Here is a 20,616-nt window from a genome sequence, read left to right as displayed (position 1 = left end):
CACAGAAGAACAAATACAAATAAATTGTGTGTTTTTTAATCTAATAAGTGACCCAGAGTCACTTGTGTGTGTGTTTAGTATAATAAATAGGGAGAAAGAAATGCTGCCAGGCTTCCAAAATTCTGTTATTATATATTGTAACAATAGACTCTTGAGGTGTCTGTTTCTGACATATCTTCTCATGGGCCACAATGCAAATTCACAATCTGAGTCCAACTTTGGTAACATTCCTCCATCTGAACCTATGGATTGTCAGCCTCAAGCCATGATTCATCTGATGAGGCTATCAACCACAAGCAACTCCTGATCAGTTGAAGCAGTCAGATGACAAGGAACAATCCCCAAGCCCCAGATCTCAATGCATGCAACAGCAAGCAAAGCAAAGTTATTCAGTGAAGCTTCTAAATAAGCAAAGAGAGAGGCCTGAGAACCTGAAGCCAGCTGCCTAGGGAGGGAGATTTATGTAACTGCTTTGCCGTCAGCCTTTCTTTTTTGGAAACAACCATTTGGAATTCCGTCTCATTCCTGTGTTTTCTTGCACTTGAATCTTTGGCTGTTGACTATCTGATCAGGCTCTTTGACTCCTGGAATGAATTTGGCCATGTTATGGCTGCTTGAACTTCAAACAGACTTATTCAGGAAAGCATTCTTTGAACAGATTTTGATTTACAATCCTGTGTACTGTTAACTATTTCATTGTAGTAAATAGTTCAACTCCTAAGCAATTGTGTCTACATGTTTATCTCCAATCTGAGGCAGAGCATAGCTTACCTTGGAGGTCTGACAACAATCCTGAATGCATCACCATTCTCAATTTAGAGAGGGCTCAAACCTTGTCTTTGATCATGGAAATGGTATCAGATTCTCAAGTCACTTCAGTGCCTATTGAATAACATGCTGAACATTGTTACAGCATCAACAGCAGCAAGTGGATATATAAAACCTGTACAATGCCATGGGACAACTAACACAAACTTTGGGACCAGCCAGGAGCAGAACAACAAATTGCAATCCAACCATTTTTTCTATGCTCTCATGAGACATTGCCAAAGAAGTTTGGTGGACCTCTGGATCAATTTTTGACTTTGACACAATGCAAGATTCAGTGTGAATTGTTTATGGCAGGTTGGCTAGAATTTCTAGAAGATGCAACAAGGTGACTTTTGTTCTGAGTCTGCTGAAAAAAGGAACTAAATAAGCTGTATCCCTCATTCAGTGCAATGATCTGTCATTGGACCATTACAGATAGTCTTCAGTTAATATCCATTCATTCAGAAATCATTCACAGTTATGATGGCACTGAATAGAGAAACTTATGACTGAACCTCAAAGTTGAAGCCACTGCAGCATCCCTACGCCCACATGATCATAATTTAGGCACTTGGCAACTGACTCACAATTATGACAATTGCAGTGTCCCATGGTCACATAAATACTATTTGCAACATTCTTTGCCAGCTTCCAATGAGCAAAGTCAGTGGGGAAGCCAGCAAAATGTTGTGAATGGCAATCATGTGACATTGTGCTTAACAACTGCAAGGGATTTGCAACTGGAACTGCCATCATAAGTCAGCTCAGTCACTTGATGTCACATTTTATGATTGCATCATTTAGCCACCGAGTACCCATTGCAAGTACTATCATTAAACAAGAACTACCTGCACTAGAACTTCACACAAAGGTTTAGAGTTATGTTTGAAGATATGGCCAAAAAAGCAACTTTAGATTTATAAACTGAAACAAAACAATGCAGAATTTGTGAGTCCAGCAGATTTCCAGTTATTTGCAGGAATGATTTGGCTCCGCCTAACCAATTTTGAGAAAGACTTGCTGATAAACTAAGATTGAGTTAGTGAACAAAGGCATCCCCCACCAAAAAAAATTGAAAAAGTTGTTCCAACATTGTGTATTAATCAATGGACGTTTGGAAGAATTGAGACATAAAGGTATGTTAAGGAGAGATGTCACAACTCTGTTCTACCCCTACCCCATCTCCCTATGGCTTCTTTGGACCCTAGTGCTGGAGAACCATGGAAATAGAAACAGTAAAAAGATCACCATGCCCAGCAAAGAATTTTTGTTGTTAGTTTGGAAGTCGTGTCCGACCCATCGTGACCCCATGGACAACGTTCCTCCAGGCCTTCCTGTCCTCTACCATCTTCTGGAGTCCATTTAGGCTCACGCCTACTGCTTCAGTGACTCCATCCAGCCACCTCATTCTCTGTCGTCCCCTTCTTCTATTGCCCTCAACCTTTCCCAGCATTAGGCTCTTCTCCAGTGAGTCCTTCCTTCTCATTAGGTGGCCAAAGTATTTGAGTTTTAGCTTCAGGATCTGACCTTCTAAAGAGCAGTCAGGGTTGATCTCCTCTAGGACTGACCAGTTTGATCGCCTTGCAGTCCAAGGGACTCGCAGGAGTCTTCTCCAGCACCATAATTCAAAGGCCTCAATCAGGAAAGAATACATAAACATAAAACATAGTTTAGTTTATGTTTTTAGTGTAGAGCCATCAGGCCAAGACTGGCACTACTAAAGCACATATCCCAAAGTTAGCTTCAAAAAGTTAGGCTGTATCTGTGTGTGGCAGTTGGCAAGCAGGCAAAATGGCAAGCAAATGCCTGAATCATTCCACAACTTCATCTACAGGAAACGTTGTAGGCTTTCCTTTCAAGAACTTGGCAGATGCCTCAGACCATTAAGACCAACTAAGGCAACCGACAATAGGTAAATGCATTTTATTCTACTTTTGTTCAGACTTGGATTTATACAAAAGCTTTTGGCTCTTACAGAATCAGAATAAAAGTTTTGTTTGCTCCCCTAAACCTCCAGCATCTACACTTACATTTACTATACCCGAGAAAAATAATTATTGAGAGCGGTTCGTGATTATGAACTTCTTAATATTATGGCCATTAGGGATCACCACCCAACTTCTTATCACAGACCTACTGAACAACTTTCAAGACACACACATTTTCATGAAATTGGGCTACTGTACTTAAACTGTACCTATCCAACCACTTGGGCCTCTCCTTGCTCCTGTTCCCACAAGACAGCAGTTACTTACCTACTTGCCATGCTGCTTGTGAGATGCATGGGACTTGCAATTTCTGGCTGGCTTCTCCACTGGCCTGGGTTGTTCAAAGCTGGTAGGAAGCTGCAAGGTCACTTAACAATTGCAACAGGGACGGCCAAGATTACCATCACTAAGCAACGGAGCCACATTACAGCCACATCCTTTAACAATGAATATTCATAGGAACGAAGGTGAACATAGGTGTCCTAGGATAATGTCCCAGGATCCAATCTGGGTCAGTCGATTCACATGTCATGGCTACCTATTCCTGGACAGGAGCAGCCTGGCCATTGTCTCTCCTGCATTGCTAGGATTAAAACTGGATTAATATAATGGGTGCCGAATGGTTCTGACTTCAGGAATGATCAAAAGGGGACTACGTGTAACATACAGCAACTTAGTGTCTGATCTGCTTTATATTCATGTTACACATGTGCTACAAAGTGTGTGCCTGCTGTTATGAAGCCAGATTTAAGGAGTTAGTATGAAATAATTGTGGACCCATATTTCTAAGTCACTAACAATTTTCAGGAGAAAACCTGTTCTCCATTCCAAAGCTTGCTGATAGCTACATAATGTTACTGACACAGGTTGGGGCTTCCCTATAAAATGACCTTGCTAGACTTCAACTCTGATATATTGCAAGGATCTTTTAAATATCTATCTTATGTTGGCCTTCTTCAAACATTAACTCATCCTGAGATTTACCTTTTTAGCAGATTGTTTTAGCCTGTTTCATGATTATTGCAAACAGCTTTAGAATTCCTGTTAATAAGCATACATAAATCCTATTACTAATGGCGATAATATACAAATAAAATTCTTAAAAATACTGAGTGCGATTTTTGCGGAACGCAAATTAAAGCAATATAAAATTACAAATACAAAGCTCTTTTCCGGAACATGAAAATCTAACAGCAATCTATTATTCCTCTGAAGCTAAATCCTGGAAGAAATTCCAAAGATACACAGCATACTAAATCATTTTGCTTCCTCAGGCAAAAATCAAGACAGTGTCTATAAAAAAACCTTCACAAACATCATTTCCAGCTTTACTTCAAGACTCATATTTTGTACTACCAGTTTCTAAAATTACCGGTTAGCTCAAAATAGGGTAGTACTGACAATGGAAGTAAATAAATGAATTTCTTCACATGATTATTTGATTGCAGGCATATTTTCTGCTCATCTGAAATTCTCAGGACACAGTATTCCCACTTCCTACAAAATGTCTGTATGTCTAACCTTCTCAAAAGCTGCTAAAAAGAATACTGAAGAATCAGCCCTGTTGGAAAACTGAATTTATCTACAGCCTAAACTGGCAGAGTACTAAGTTAAGGATTCTACTTCCAAGAAAGGAAAGAAGAAAACATCTTCCTTCTCAGTCTGCCTATACTTCCTAACCCAAAGAGCTTTTGCATCCTATCCCAAGCTAGATAAAGTCACATCTTCTAAAGGAAATGAAACACAAATAAGGATGTTATGATGGCATAACACAAAATTCTGCACAGCCAAGAGAGGAATAAACATTCATCCAAACAGGAATTGTGATCAGATCCAGATTTTCTGTCAACATAACTTGGCTATTCAGTATATTACTTTGCTTCTCTTTATGACAGAGTTCTCTCTCTCTTTCATTAAAGCAGTCTGATGAAACTATCAAACTGGCCGAAGCCAACTTAAACTATCTGTGTTAAAGGAAGAAAATACAAACTTTGCTCTAGGAAATTCCAATTACATCCATAAGAATATTATACAAATTAGCCAAATATACCTTTATTTGTTTTTTTTCAAAATTTTATTTCTGCTCTCATGAAAAAGATGTAGAAAGAGCTATTTATAACACTAAAGCCATATCTCTGGGCATAGGAATCCATCCCATTCGTACAATTTCACCTGGCTCTGCTCACATTCCAGAATCCTGTGTTTCTAAGATAGGCAGGTTTTAAATTCTGCACTATTTTAATGAAAATTTGGTGACTTCACAATATACAAATCATATATTTAAATACCTCCCATATGTCATCCCAGAAAGAGAAAAAAATAACCAATATCCGTGCTTTCCCATATTGTTATATCTCCACATATAAAGTGGATTATATTTTCATTTATGGAACTAAATAAAAAATCATTCTGTCCCTCCCTTAATAGAGAGATACTTCTTAGATGAAAATAGCTGATGGGTACCGTTAAGTAATACTTGAAGAGAGTTAGCAAGATTTTAAGCCCCTCAAAACAGACAAGAATGTGCATTGTCGAAAAATGCATGATATCCAAAATTTTGTTATATATGTTCAAAACAGACAATGCAATATTCAGCAAAGAAACAAATTCATCAAGACATGTAGGAATCATAGTTCATTGTAAATCACTTTGATATTATTTACTAAAGTACAGGTAGTCCTCAACTTTCAGCCACAATTGATCCCAAAATTTATGCTGCTAAATGAGAAATTTGTTAAGTGAATTTTGTCCCAATTTAAAACTTTTCTTGCCACATTTGTTAAGTGAATCGCTGCAGTTGTTAAATTAGTAACACGATTGTTAAGTGAATCTGGTTTCCCCCTTGACTTTGCTTGTTAGAAGGTTGCAGAAGGGAATCACATGACCTTGGGTCACTGCAACCATCATAAATGTGAATCGGTTTTCAAGCATCGGAATGTAAATCACCTGACCATGGGGACGCTGCATTTTCATAAGCGTGAAAAATGGTCATGTCATTTTTTTCAGTGCCGCTGTAACTTTGAATGGTCATTAAGTGAACTTTTGTAAGTCCAGGACTACCTATATAAGGTACTATGCCATTCAAAAGTTGGGTATGATTGCAATGACTACGTAAGAGGAAAAATTGAGAAATACATGTTGATTCATCCAACTTTCAAGATTTATGATTACTGTTGTTCATTGGAAAGAAAGGTATTACTGTAGATTTGTTCACCATTATATATAAAATTACTAAAACAAAGGCAGCACTGTACTGCAAAGCTCTAGAATCTTCTAAAATGTGCATATCCAATTGCAGCAATGGAAAGCTGTTTCACTAACTGCAAAATATGCCTACTATAACTGCCTTTGAGTTCACTGCCCTATGAAATTCACAGCATTATAGGGCTTCAATAATTAAGTGTTGTCTCTTCTGTCCTACTATGCATGATAAGTAGCTGTGTAAGGTTTCCCTCAGTAGGGAAAATAAGTTTCAAAACAGCAACCCTCATCTTCCCAAGGAAAACATGGGATAAAATGCTATCTTGCCTGCATGAGGATAAATACAATACTTATACCAAGCAACCATTGTTGTTTTGTTATTGTGCTGCACTTGTATTTGTCAGCAACACAGTTAATTCCAGAAAGGTAGCTATATAGATTATTATGCCTTTATGTACACAGATCATCTTTTACCCACATAGTGAAAATAAGTTATTTGGCATGGCATGTATTGATTCACTGATGTTTCTAGAACACCTTAACTTTCAAGCATTCATACAGAAAAATTATGCCCAGCAAAATGAAAGATGTCCATTGTTAGAGTAAAACATACCTATTTCTTCAAGGGATGCAAAATCAAATATTCACCTGATTTTTCACCCAGTTTACAAAAGGGATTCACTTATGTTTGACAAGCAATAGAACCCCATGATTAGTGATATAGTTATGAGTTGTTCAAGTGCTTTATTCAAGGCAGAGAGAGAGAGAAAGAAAAGAAAAGAAAAGAGAAAGAAAGAAAGAAAGAAAGAAAGAAAGAAAGAAAGAAAGAAAGAAAGAAAATATTATTACAGCCAAAAGGGAAGAATGCTATTCCAAACAATCGGATTGAAAAGGCTAATTCACAAGCTTCTCTCTGTGTGTGCCTGTCTCTTTCTTTCTCTCAAGTGGGTTTGGAAGAAAAGTCAATATTGAGAAGAGAGATATCTGATTCCTAGCAAGCTAAACATGACATGAAATGTGACTGTATTACTTAAGTGTCAACAATCCCATAATCCTGGCTGTCACTGTAAACCCAACACTTATGGGTCATTAAGTGAGAAGTGGTAGGAGTCCCAGATAAGGAGTACAGGGGTGCTGTAGGGGGTGGACGAAGCTTGAGGAGGCTCTGGGAGGCCTGGTGCAAGCCACATACAAGAGGTGGGAATGACTTACTGCAGGTGGAAATGACTTACTGGAGTAACTGGCCACCTTCCATTGATTTTGCTTGTGGAAAGCTAGCAAGGAAGGTTGCAAATAGTGATCACATGACCATAGCTTTCAGCAATGTCATAACCACAAGCTGAGTACCCAAGTCAACACTGACTTGAAGGCACAAAAAAGAAAATAAATAGGCTAGTTTCTCCTCTCAAAGTATCAGAATTACTGAAGTACTATATTGAATTTGGTTTGTCATTGAAATGTTCAAAAAATGAGTGGACCATTAAGCAAATAATAAGCTGGAACAAATGAATGATAACTTGTATTCAGCCTAGATCACATAATTATGCAAGTCAACCTTTAAGTCATCAGAACTTTTTTCCTACCATAGCAAAGTTTCCTGAGTTGCACATAATGTGATTGCATATCTCATCAGCCAACAATGAACTTTTCTCACCTGCTCAATTATTCCATCACTATCTAATGCAGCGGTCCCCAACCTATGGGCCGCGCCCTGGTACTAGGCCATGGCCTGTTTGCCACCAGGCCAAGGGAAAGGCTGGTGAGTGCGCACACATGTGTGCACTCCCCTCATGCTAGCACCGCCTCGTGGGTGCTAACGGCCCCGTTTGAGCATGCACAGGGGCGCCAGCTTCACCGCCAGCATCACACGGGTGCTAGTGGCCCCTTTGGGCATGCACACATGCTAGTGCCGCCACTGTGCACACGCCCATTTGCGCCTGTGTATTTCCCTGCTCTTCCCTTCCCCTCCAGGCCGCCAGAAAGGTTGGGGAGTTCTGATCTAATGAATAACAGAGACAGAGAAAAAATACCAATATCATGTTACTGTAGTTCTATTAACTTAAGTGCAATCATGTTTTCTGATACAAAGAACAGTAAGATCAACAACTAAAAGCATGCGTAACAGATTAGGTAACCAAAACTGTTGCATACAAATGACCAGTTCATAATCTGAAGACTCTCTGGGCAGGGAGGATCATATTACAATGTATAATTAGAGCAGATTGGCACAGCTTTTAATTAGCATCTTACAGACAATGATTCTGGGAAGGCTCTTTGTACTTTCCATGTTAGTACTTTCAGTGTTACATCTCTCTTTAACATGTCACTTTCTTCTACATGTTTTGTTCCCATCACTACTGCAGCTAGAATAAATGGTTGAGTGAGTAGCAAAGAAAAGACATTTGTTCCTTTCAGCAGTTTTGTAGGGTGCTATTCTAATCATAAATATGAGGCTATGAGTTCCTGAGTGAAGTGAGGTGCCTCAAAAAATCTGTTGCATTCTGGTGTACGCATTCAAATAATTACCAAGCCTATAGGCAGCAGTCCTATAGATCAGTGTTTCTCAACTTGACAACTCTAAGGTGGGCAGACTACAAGTTCTTTGCTGACTGGGGAATTCTAGAAGTTGATGTTATAGATCAGTGGTTCCCAGCCTTTTCTATACCCCGCATCCCTAGAATACTTCTGATATATTCTCGCACCCCTTACAAAAGTTTGTAATAACGGCAACAAATTATGCATAGACACTATAACTTTGAAAACCCAAGTTTTTGCACCCCCTGGAATATCGTCTCATGCCCCCAGGGAGTACGAGCAGGGAACCCCTGCTATAGATCAATGAGCCGTACAAATAAAAATTCAAATTATTTTCCTTTTGGAAAATAATAAATTTGAGATCAAAAACACAGGAAGTTTTTTATATTCTTTACAGACTGAAGAATTTCTCTATGGCTGTGGCCCACTACCAGGCTGTGAGCTGTTCAGAAGCGGGCTGTGGAAGTGATGGGTCAGCATTTGTGTGCATCAGCATTTATGCGAGCAGTGGGTGAGTGCAATGCATGCACGCACACTCTATTTGCATGAGTGGCTGGTGCATATGTCCACCACTCACGCAAATGGAGCTGCACGCACGCATGCACTCGCCCACTACTCACACAGAACCATCCCCTCGCCCCCATCTTTCTGCAAAGCCAGAAAAGTTCATCTGTATCAGTTCTTAAAGCAAAAGAAAATTCATTGTGGCATTAGATAAAAATACACACATACTATCCTTTAATAAGAATCTCATATATGTCTTATATAGGTATAATTTTGGATTCCAGGTCAAATGTATATGGAAAACCAACTAAAAACTAAAAGAAAAATATTTCCATGACAAATTTGCCAATCATTTTGATAGGTGCTGAAACTAAGGATTTGCCAAGAATGAAGCTGAGGATTTACCAAGAATGAATATAAATAAAATTGGTATCATTAATATTATTTCCATTTCATCAATACCTTTATTAATCAAAAACCATGTATATATTGAAATTATAATTTCAGAGGAACGGGCTCATGTAAATCCATAGCTAAACAAACTCAAAGGGAAAGGAAACATTTGATTTTTGTTAAAAAAAAAAGTGAAATACTGCAACCCAATTTTACTATCTTTTTCAATTTAGATCCCATCACTGCCAAGCTTTTCAACAAACAGATATGATGACAAAGATTACATCTTTTCTGTTTTTCACAAAATTCTCCCTCAGGCAGAGCCACGGTTCTCACAGATAAAGGTTGCAAAAGTCTCAGAATGTTGCAAGAAGGTCATGTCTTTATTAAATTCAAGGTCCTCCCAAAAGTTCTTCACTTATAGGGTAGAAACATATAGTATGTAGTACACTGGAGATTCAGCTGTGAAAAAGACCATAGAAGTTATGAAATACTGCCCTGAAGAAAGGGATGCTGAACATGGTGCTGCACCCTCTCAATAAAAAATTCCTTTGAGTCAATCTTCATTCCCGGTAACTTATGTGTCATTTTCATGAAAACTGTATGATTACTTTGCTGACAATACAAGTGAAATAACGGTATGGATAGTGACGTAGATAGGAAATAACACTCAGGTACAGGTAATCCTCAATTTGCCTCCATTTGTTTAATTTATTTTTATTAGATTTATATACCGCTCTTTCCTGGAGGACTCAGGGCGGTTTACAGGGCAGTTTAAAATCATACCAATACAAAATACAAGTTAAAAGACAAATAAAAGATTAAGTTATCCCTGAAAATAAAACCCCAGTTAAAATTCTCAGCCTGGGTCAGAGAGCTCAAAGAGCCAAGTCTTTAGGTCTCGGCGGAATGAACGCAGGTCAGGGGCAGTTCTGAGCTCCACGGGCAGCTGGTTCCAGAGTGCAGGCGCACCTACAGAAAAGGCTCTCCCCCTGGGTGTTATCCGCCGGCAATCTTTTATCGGCGGCACCCTGAGAAGACCCTCCCTCTGTGAGCGCACTGGACGAAGGGAACTTGATGCTGGCAGCAGGTGTTCCCTTAAATATCCCGGACCCAAGCCATTTAGGGCTTTATAGGTCATCACCAGCACCTTAATGACCGTTCAAAGTTATAATGGCACTGAAAAAAAGTGGCATGACCATTTTTACACCGTTGCCAGCATCCCTGTGGTCATATGATCAAAATTCAAATGCTTGGCAACTGACTAATATTTATGATGACTGCAGTGTCCCGAGATCATGTGTTCCCTTTAGCGACCTTCTGACAAGCAAAGTCAATGGGAAAGCCAGACTCACTTAACAACTGTGTTATTAACTTAACAACTGCAGTGATTCACTTAACAACTGTGGCAAGAAAGATTGTAAAAATGGAGCAAAACTCACTTAACAACTGTCTTGCTTAGCAACATAAATTTTGGGCTTAATTGTAGTCGTAAGTCAAGGATTACCTATCATAAAATGTTATTTCTTCCTCCAACTCTGGTATATACTCTGTCATGCTTCTTGATTGTGGGAATCAGCAAAGACAGACACTGCACTGCATATTTCAAAGAATCACCCATACTTCATTTGGTTCTAAATACATTCCATGGGATTTAACATTTTTCTTGTCTCATTCTATTAACTTTTCCAGAGCAAAATCTGTTCTTTATTTTCTAAACTAAACTAACTGACTTGATCGCTGGACCAGTTGTCTTGAGGAACTTCATCTCTTGTAAAACATTTTAACCAGTTTCATGTTCTGTGGAACAGCCTAATCACAATGAATTCAATCTAGTTCCTTCTGACAACACCAGCTGCTCATTCTAAATATGCAACCATAATCTTGGGCCAGCTGACCTTTAGGGTGGGTTTTAAGAGGGAAGAACCAGCAATGACAGTGCATCGTGCTTATTAGTTATTGACTGTAAGTGTCATGATTATTTATTTTATCTATTATAGTTATAACCACATGGCCCTAGCAAAATCAACTCACAGCATTTTAAAATAAAAATCAGGAAATGGCAACAATACAATGGTAACAAAATCTATTAAAACGCCAAAGCAGTTTTAAATCTGCAGTACATGTTAAATGAAAACAGCAGTAACTAGTTTAACATATACTGTATATCTTCACGCTGAAAAGAACCAATGTTAAGAGTACCGTAATAAAAACAGATTCCTCTAAAAGCAGATTTTTAACATCGTCTTAGTACACACCAGGAGAAAGTAGTTCAAACATGATTGTTGTATGGTGAGATGGGAGGCTATATAAATTTGATAAATAAAAAATAATGCGTAGGAGATGACCTGACATTAAGTTCTAGAAAGGGAGAATTTCATAAAGTTGGTCCTATCACAGAGAGGAACCTAAACCAACCCAATTCCAGCCTTGACTCAAAGATTACTGGAGCCACCTAGTTTGCAAGATATAGAAGAAACCATTCTATTGAGGAACTGAGGTAAACAGTTGACCCCAGTAAGCAGCCCAAAGGCAGCATATAGTCCTATTTCTTTCGTTGTTGCCTAGGAAAGCTGAAGTATTATTTTCCTCCAATTTTCACTGAGAAAAAAAGACAGTAGAGTAACAATATATTGAAACCTATCCCCCTCCCATTCAAACACATCAAGATGAAGTTTACTCTTCTACTCTTGTGTTATCTTCATATCACTAAAACACTGCTAGAGCCCTATTTTTTTTCTTGAAATGCTATTCCCATCTCCACCCCACCCTACCTCCACCCCACAATCTTCTGATTTTAGCTTACGGCAGACATGTCAAACACAAGGCCCGGGGGTCGGATCCGGCCCGCAAAGTGGTTTCATGCGGCCCGCGAAGCCATCCTGGAAACAGTGAGGGAACGGCCCCCACTGCCTTGACCCTGGCCCAGAGACCCTCCTTCTGCCAGAGACCCCCAGATCTGTCCCACTCCTGCCCAGGCCCCCATAGGCCCCCTTGATACGAACGATATAGAGCTGGCCACGCCCACCCAGTAGGCCATACACATTCTAGCCACACCCACCCAGTAGGCCACGCCCACCCTGGCCATACCCACCCGGCCCCCTGAGGGCAACCGCAATGCTGATGTGGCCCTCAATGAAATTGAGTTTGACACCCCTGGCTTACGGCATTATGGTACACTTTACAAAATCTTAAAACATATTTTATGACATATTTTACCTGCCCTCTCAGTTCACTCCCCTGTCTTCTTCTCCTTCCCTTCTTTTCATATTTATCATTTTCTTCAGAGAAGTCAGAATTCAAGGAATGGAATCATTTTTAGTTCTCCATTCCATATTCTAGTTTTACAAGACTGGATTTGGCTCTGGAACTCATGACAGCTTAGCTAACTAATCATTTATCCTATCAACTTCTTTGACCTAAAGACCTAACCAATGCTGAAATATAACCCATGTTGAAACATATAATGTAGGTTTATATACATACATATGTACACTTACCGATTATTTCTGGTGTTTCTATATAGTTTACCCAGAGAGCTAGAGTAATCATCCAAATGTAATCATGAAAATCCTGCATACCAAAAGACAGCTTGACTACTTTTTGTTTTTAGTAACCATTACCAACCATGATCACAAGGGTAAGATTGCTTAGATTCTTCTTACCCTAGCAAACAGTGAATATATCTGTTCTATTTTTTTTAATCCTAAACTTGCTTTAGCAAAGCAATCCAAAGTTCCTATCTGAAGATGCTCCAACCACAGAGGTTCCAGAGAATCCAGTGTCCTGGCAGGAAAGAATTGTTTCCTTGGCTGTGCTCCTCTATCTATCTCTGTCCTCCACTAGCGAAAATATGTTGCCAGAGTTTGGGGGCACTACAGAGGGGCAGGGTATTCCCACCATGCCTCTTTTTCAGCTCCTCAATGTTGGAGTTTCCTGTGTTATGAAAAACCAGGCTTCAAATAATAATAATAATAATAATAATAATAATAATAATAATAATAATAATAATAATAATAATAATAATAATGATGATGATGATGATGATGATGAAGTTGGAAGGGACCTTGGAGATCATCTAGTCCAAACCCCTGCTCAGGCAGGAAACCTTATACCATTTCAGGCAAATGGCTGTCCAGTCTCTTCTTAAAAACCTCCAGTGTTGGAGCATTCACCACCTCTGGAGGCAGGTTGTTCCACTGGTTAATTGTTCTAACTGTCAGGAAGTTTCTCCTTAGTTCTAGGTTGCTTCCAGGAGTAATTTCAAAACGAGGATTCTGACAACTGAGATTAAAGCCTTCTCACTCATCTCAGTGGGAGAATTTTCATGCATCCTATGAATTGCAATGATTTATTTAGCCTAAGAGAAATCCCGAAGAACCTCATCTGTAAATAGTTTTGCAATTTTTCACAATTTTCCTTGTTCCATATTTGGCTGACTTTTAATTCTTCACTCCTATTCTTCATCTCTGTTATTTTAAAAAAATAAGACAGTTGATGGATTGTTAGCAGACCAGTGCATTAATCTAATAACTCTTCTCTAAATGTTTATGATAAAAACAGTTCTGTATAATCTTTGTCAGTTCATTCCTTTTTTTTCAATGGAACAGACTGCACAATCTGTTATGCAGGCACTCTCTGAAAAAAAAACACCTATCTCCTAACATCGAGTATTCCATGCAAGTTAGTACTAAGATATTCAGAAACTGCAGGATTATTTTGGGAATGCTTGCTCCCATACAGTTTTACTTAGAGATTATAATCAGTTAGAGACCTAATTCTTGTTACAATCTCAGGTGATTTAGTGAGCATGAAAAGGCTTTTCTTGGGGCACAGCCCATGATAGCAAATGATAATTGTCAGATTTCCCCTTGATGCCAGATATTATACTGGGCTCTTAACAACTAATGCTATTGGCACCAGTTTTGATGATTGACATGTTTTGCCTGTATTACTATTAGTTATTTGGTTATATATTGCTAAGCCTTTGGATTTTTTTTCTTGACCTTGAAATTTTTATTGATTACAATATATGGTTTTATGACTATATATTGCTCTGATACCTTTAGTGAAAGACTGGGATATAAATAATTGATATCAAAATAGATAATGTGAATTCAGTAAAATGCAAAGAACATCATTCTTATTGATTTATTCACTTATAAGATTTGTCTATCACCAAAAATAGAAGGACTGAGCAAAAGAGTTAATACTCTAAATTTAGAGTATTAGATTATATTTGCATTGGGGGGGGGAGAGAATTACCAATGCCATGCAACACAAACACAAACATGTTAGATGTTTCATCAAACATCCCAAGAAAGACATCAAATCCAAGTGCCTGGTTTTACTGTCCATTTCAAATGCAAATACAATACTCAACTATCTTACAGAATTGTTGTTGTGGGAAAAATAGGAAGAGGAAGGAATGTTAGGTATGTTCGCCACCTTGACATATTTGTAAAAATATTAAAGGCAGGATAAAAATAAATAACTTACTAAGTGAGGAACTGAAGCAAGTAATAACTCACTTAAATTGCCAGCAACAGGATTAGTTTACCAGAATATTCATTTATGAATAACAGGACCAAATATATTCTACTCCATAAATGATTTTAAAAATCCTGATTTTAGATATATTGTTTGATATTTAAAAACTAATCATTTTTTCTTGTAAGGTGGATACAGGTTTATCATTTTGTATTTGTGAGACGTGATGAAGTCAGGTAATATATAGACAGATCTTACTTCTGAACAAATTTATTACACTTTAACAAGACTAACTGCTTTGAACTAAAAAGAAGTTAACAGCTGCAATTATGGATATATTTGGAGTTTATAGTAGACATATTTTAATTCTTAAAAACTTCTCATAAATATCATATATAGGTACAGGTTGCAGAAGAGTTTCACACAGGATCTCTTTTCACTCTATCAATGTACATGGAAAGAGACAAAGGTTGCTTGTCATACCTCCAAAAAACTCTGCTTCTATTTAGCATCAGTTGGGCAATGCTGGTAGAAAGTATTGAAAAGAACAGCCTACCTCAAAAAGTAAAACCTTTAATCCCAGTTGAATACACAGGCGTACCATTCATTAAAAACACCATGCCTATCAGGTGGATGACTCGATGTCCTTAGCAAAATAGGCCCATTCCAATCTTGGGTTTTCCTTTTTGAAGCTCAGTGAGAAATCCTATCCTGAACAGCAGACTGAGCCAAGCCTTCCTTAGTTCAGTGTAAGATGAATAAATAGCTCATGTAACACAAACACAGCAGCAATGTTCTAGGAATCAGAACTAGGAACTCACATGCACTGCAATTGTTTAAATAGTGTCTGAATTTCACTGCTCAAAGACTAAGTACACCAAAAACTAACCCAATAAAAGGCGGTTTCCGGATTATATATGAAGATAAAGTACTTATTCTGGAGGGTTAGTGTTGCGCATACTGAGAATAAATAATTTAGTGTGAGCTCTAAGTTGCCAATTTCTGATATCATTCCATTTGTTCAGCATCACTCAGTTGGTCCAAAAGCCTTCCAATATTTTTGCAAGTCTTTTTTAAGACTTTCATTTTAATCCTGTAAGTTTAAGTAAACATAATTGCATTTTCCTATATCAACCACTTTTCTCTCTTTCCCTCCCCCTACCCAGAGTGTATTGTTTGCTATTTTAGTTTAGGAACTTTGGGGGACATTTCTCTATAAATTCCTATAGAGGGCAATTATATGGATAATACATAAATAGAATAGTAGGCTCTGAAGTAATAAACTAAATATACTTGGAAGACACACCACTTTATTAAAGAGATATAATCACATAACTCTGCAAAATATTACTTGCTTTCAGCAGGTCAGTTATTTTTAATCACTGGTCACTTAACTAAGATTGTTGAAAGAAAAGAATTCCAGGGAGACTATGACAGCTTTTTTTGCCTTCCCTTCCAGTAACATCTGAGCCTTTAAGCATTTGAATGACAGCGATGGGAGCTCTGAAGAGCTGTAGCTAGTATTATAGCCCAGATGTTAAAGGGCATTAGCAAGCAGTGATACATCAACATCAGCTAATCATTCATGCCCTTCATTTATTTCCCAAACTGGTTTGGAGAAATCAAGGCAAAAAGAGACAAAAAAAATGTTATACACATATGCACAGATTATTGGGTTTTAATATGGTTTTAACTATTGTATATATTGGGCATAATTATTTGTTTTTTTAACTTTTGTACTTTGTATTTTAATATTTATTGCCCTGTACACCGCCCTGAGTCCTTCGGGAGAAGGGCGGTATAAAAATCTAATAAATATAAATATAATATTAATATTAATCTATACATTATGTGCATTTGAACAATTACTGTCTTCCACAAGTGTTCTAAGAGCTTTGGAAATGTAGAACCTGGAGCTTTTGGTCTTACTAGGAACAGTACAATAGGATATCTGATAAAAATACATTTTATACAATTCAGCTATATGAATGCCTAAAGGGATTTATTTCCCAGTAAATCTAGTGAAGTAATCCACCAATACCATTTCAAAAACTTAATCTAGCATGATTTATGTTTAAACCTGGTCTAATCAGGCTTAAAAGTAATTTATATAACTATATAAAGTCACATATTCTGTAAGCTGTAGTTCTTGTTTGTGATGCCCACTTCCTATTTTTTTTAATTCAGTTTCTAAAAAAATCTAGTACAGTACAATTTAATGGTTGGGAATGTTAAATCATCTTTTGTTAGAAAGCAATAAAGTGATGATTTCTAGAGGGACTGCTTGCATGAGTAACAACCACTCATGCACACAGGAAAACTGCAAGATGAAACCGTGAACATTTAGTACTGAACAAGTGTTTGCATTTGGTTTCCTACCAAGGTAAAAATCACTTTCAACTTTAAATCCTAGATGAATTTATATGTCTGTCTGACAGGCAGATGGAAGTCTAGCAGCCTAGACTCAGACGCCAGTAGCGTATGATGCACTGAAGGACTAAAGCAGTATTACCAGAAACTCTTGGGAGAAAAATGTACATTCTGTAGCTAAATAAATACAGGAAACTTTTATCGGGATGGGGAAAGGTCAGTAGTGGGAACTGTACCCCATCAGAATTTATCACAATATTTCAAAAGACCTAAAAAGTGTTGCATTGGAAAAAGAATTCCCATTTCCTCCATATAAGTTAAAACTATGCATTCAGTGGCTGCCATGCCCTTCAGCAGGTCATAGCATTTAAAATCATTGAACCAGTTACACTATTAAAATATCTATCATATTATGAAAACTTCAATTTAGTCTTAAACTAAAACAAACTACTAATGCCAGTAGCTATATTAGATCTACCTTGCAGTTATTGATTTGGATTATCAAACCTATCCTCACTTAAAGAAGTAGGTGACAAGTAAGCATGCTGCCAGCCTTCATAACGAACCCTAGGAATAGGACCAATTTGAATCCTTAAGGTACTGTATGCAATTTTAAAAATATCAGAATTAATCCTGATATATGCTTTGAATTAGAATGTTCAGAATAGCAAACTATCCACTAGCAAAAAGCATTTAACATGCTTATTCTTAAGTGCCATAAGATACAGTAGTATTCAACCTTCTATATAGGAGGAATAGGATTAAAGCTTTAAATAGTGCATTGCTACCAGTTATCAATTTATTATTTGCTTTGCACTCTGTGAAGAATTCCTGGATTGTGGAGACTGTATGGGTACATTTGTAAGCCATAAAAAGCAATTCTGTTTCTTCTACAGATGATGCACATACACATTAATTTCAACAATCTTTTCTACTTGTTAACACTATGTTAAATATTTTTAGATAAAGAGAGGGAAGGGGGGAAGAAGAATGCAGAAAGTGACACAGGAACAGGGAACTTAAAAACTCGCTAATATTTGCAATGAAATCTGGGTTATTTCTAACACAAGCCTAGTTGAACAAGGTGTAAGATAAATGGGTGCATTACTACTCCACTGCAATATTTTCAAACTTTTGCTTGTCTTGAAAGAGTTCTTCAATGAATTCCCAATGAAACGATGCTTTCTTTTGTTTACTATACTAGTTTGCTGTAAATGTTCAGCCTCAACAGTTATAGAAAGGGATGCATCCCTTTAAAATTAGGTGAGCACAGCTTGCTCTACCACCCTCACTTTCCACAAACAAGCCGAGTTAAGGATTTGGCCGTACCCAAGTGGGAAAAGGTAGTTGGAACAGAAGGACCGTCACCAGCCCCTCTTTCGCTCTGCCCAAAGACTCGTCTGAAAACCCCGCAAAGCAGGTGCACTTTCACACCCCTATATTATTAAGGCCACCCGAAGGGATATCGCCGGTGGTCCTGTGAAGCGGGACAAGCGCAAAGGCGCGCGTCAACACCGGCAATCCAGGACCAACCTGCGCCGCAAGCATCCGACCGGCAGCACTTCCCCGTGGCGGCTGGCTGCCTTGGCAGCCTCGGTGGGAGAGCAGCTCTTACTTACGTGTACTGCTGGGGAAAGCTGTAGCCATTCGCAGAGGGAGCCGAGGCGAGGAAGCCTAGGAGGATTTGGCCGTACAGAGCCCGGACGAGGCAAGATGTGCCGCAGGTCTGAGCCGAGATCGCCATTTTTCCATTAAAAATTCAGTGGCGGCACCAATTCTCTTTCTTCCCCCCCCCTCCCCGCCCGGTGGCGGCGGCGGCGGCGCTTGGCTGCCGAGACGCGCTGGCTCCTGCTCGGGCTGGCAATCTGCTCGGGTCTTGGAAGCAGGCAAGCAGGCGCCCCGAGTACTCCCCACCCCACCTTCCCGCTTATTCCAGAAAAGCGAGCGGCAGCTCGGCAAAAAACAACAACACAACCCTCTGCTTTCTCCCGCAACGAAGCAGTTCGCAGGGGACGGGGACACACAGCTTCGCGCGGCGAGCTCAGCTCCGTTGAAGGCGGGCGCCGAGCGAATGCAAACTGCTTACTTTCCCTCACACAGGCGGCCAACCTGCCCAGCCTCCTCCTCCTCCTCCTCCTCCCCCCCTCGCTTCCCTCCTCCCCATCTCTCGGATCGGAACGCTCTCCATCCTCAGCAGCCACCACGGCGCATGCTCTCTAGGTAATTGGCTGATAAACGAGCGCTCTCGCTCCCTGGACCTTTCGTCAGGCCCAGGCGGTCCGTGTTACACGCGCGCTCTCCAACGCATGGCGCAGTCAACCTTACTTTCTTTCAGGAGCTGGCCGGCACGCGCACCCATTTCAACAAACACACACACACACACACAGCATGTGGCGCCGTCGGGCCTATTTCTAAGGCTGCTGGTACGGGGCACGTGACTGGTCCTTCTAAGTTGCGTTTCCTTCGACCCTTGGCGGCCGGCCGTTGACATATGCGTATATCGCTTCGGACCGTGTGTGGTTCTCTCCGGGTTTATCCAGTCCGCATCTAATCCAGTCTACTGAAACCTTATCTGCACCAGTGTCTCTTTAAATCCTAGGGCATATATACGACCCCAAGACTACGTCTGAACATCTTCTCGGGGGCTCATTTTGAGCTACCACCTGCAGAGTCAAATTGATCCCTCAGCTGCAAGCGTTTTCGGGGAAGCGGAGCTTTGTATAGCATTTCAGAGAGGAAATTTCTACTCCAGCGCTCTGTAGAGCCTTCACCTGTCAGAATCCCCTTGGAATGCTATTATTACCTTGAGTGTTCCCGCTCCTGCCGCTTCTCACGTGCAGACCATCGATTGATGACATGTGGATAGATTGGTGACATCTGGGGCTTTAAGCTTCCAAAATTATTTGAAATTGAATGTTACACCCAACATAGGAAGTTCACCATTCCATGCAGCCCGGTACTGAGAATTATTCTGGCAGTGCTATTGCTAATCTCAAATATGGTGCTAAATAGAGCAAATGGATTAGTTAACTGCACTTTAATTTGCTGGGCTTTCAAAAAGATTCTTAAAATAGTAAATGCAAACCCCCGCCTGTAGATTTAGAGTTTTAAAAAGACATTACATTGGACACAAAAAAGTGGGAAGGTGAAAGAGGAAAAAAAAAGTAACCTATATGAATTCTTAGTGTGAATAATTGGGTCTTAAATAATGACCCATAGTAACAATGATAACATTTAGATAAAATCAGATGGAGCAGCTCTGACAGCAAAGCCAATGAAATGGCCTAGCCATTTCCCTCTGCTACAGCTGAATGACTCTTGTTTT

The 20,616-nt window shown here is 39.2% G+C and overlaps 1 protein-coding gene across 1 annotated transcript in view; it reads right to left on the bottom strand.

Moving 5' to 3' along the window:
* The window catches only part of CACNA2D2 (calcium voltage-gated channel auxiliary subunit alpha2delta 2), a gene marked incomplete at both ends in the record, with an annotated part of 699,157 nt that extends 680,122 nt beyond the window's left edge, over positions 1 to 19,035 (bottom strand). Inside the window, one exon of the mRNA XM_083355340.1 lies at positions 18,911 to 19,035. Within this exon, the coding sequence (XP_083211466.1) occupies positions 18,911 to 19,035 (125 nt within the window). The remainder of the gene's footprint in view (positions 1 to 18,910) is intronic.
* Between the last annotated feature and the right edge of the window lie 1,581 nt (positions 19,036 to 20,616).

The sequence above is a fragment of the Vipera ursinii genome (assembly GCF_947247035.1).
Source record: "Vipera ursinii genome assembly, chromosome: 2".
Taxonomy (NCBI): domain Eukaryota; kingdom Metazoa; phylum Chordata; class Lepidosauria; order Squamata; family Viperidae; genus Vipera; species Vipera ursinii.
The sequence above is the reverse complement of the archived record's forward strand: the minus strand, read 5'-3'. Positions and strand labels throughout refer to the sequence as shown.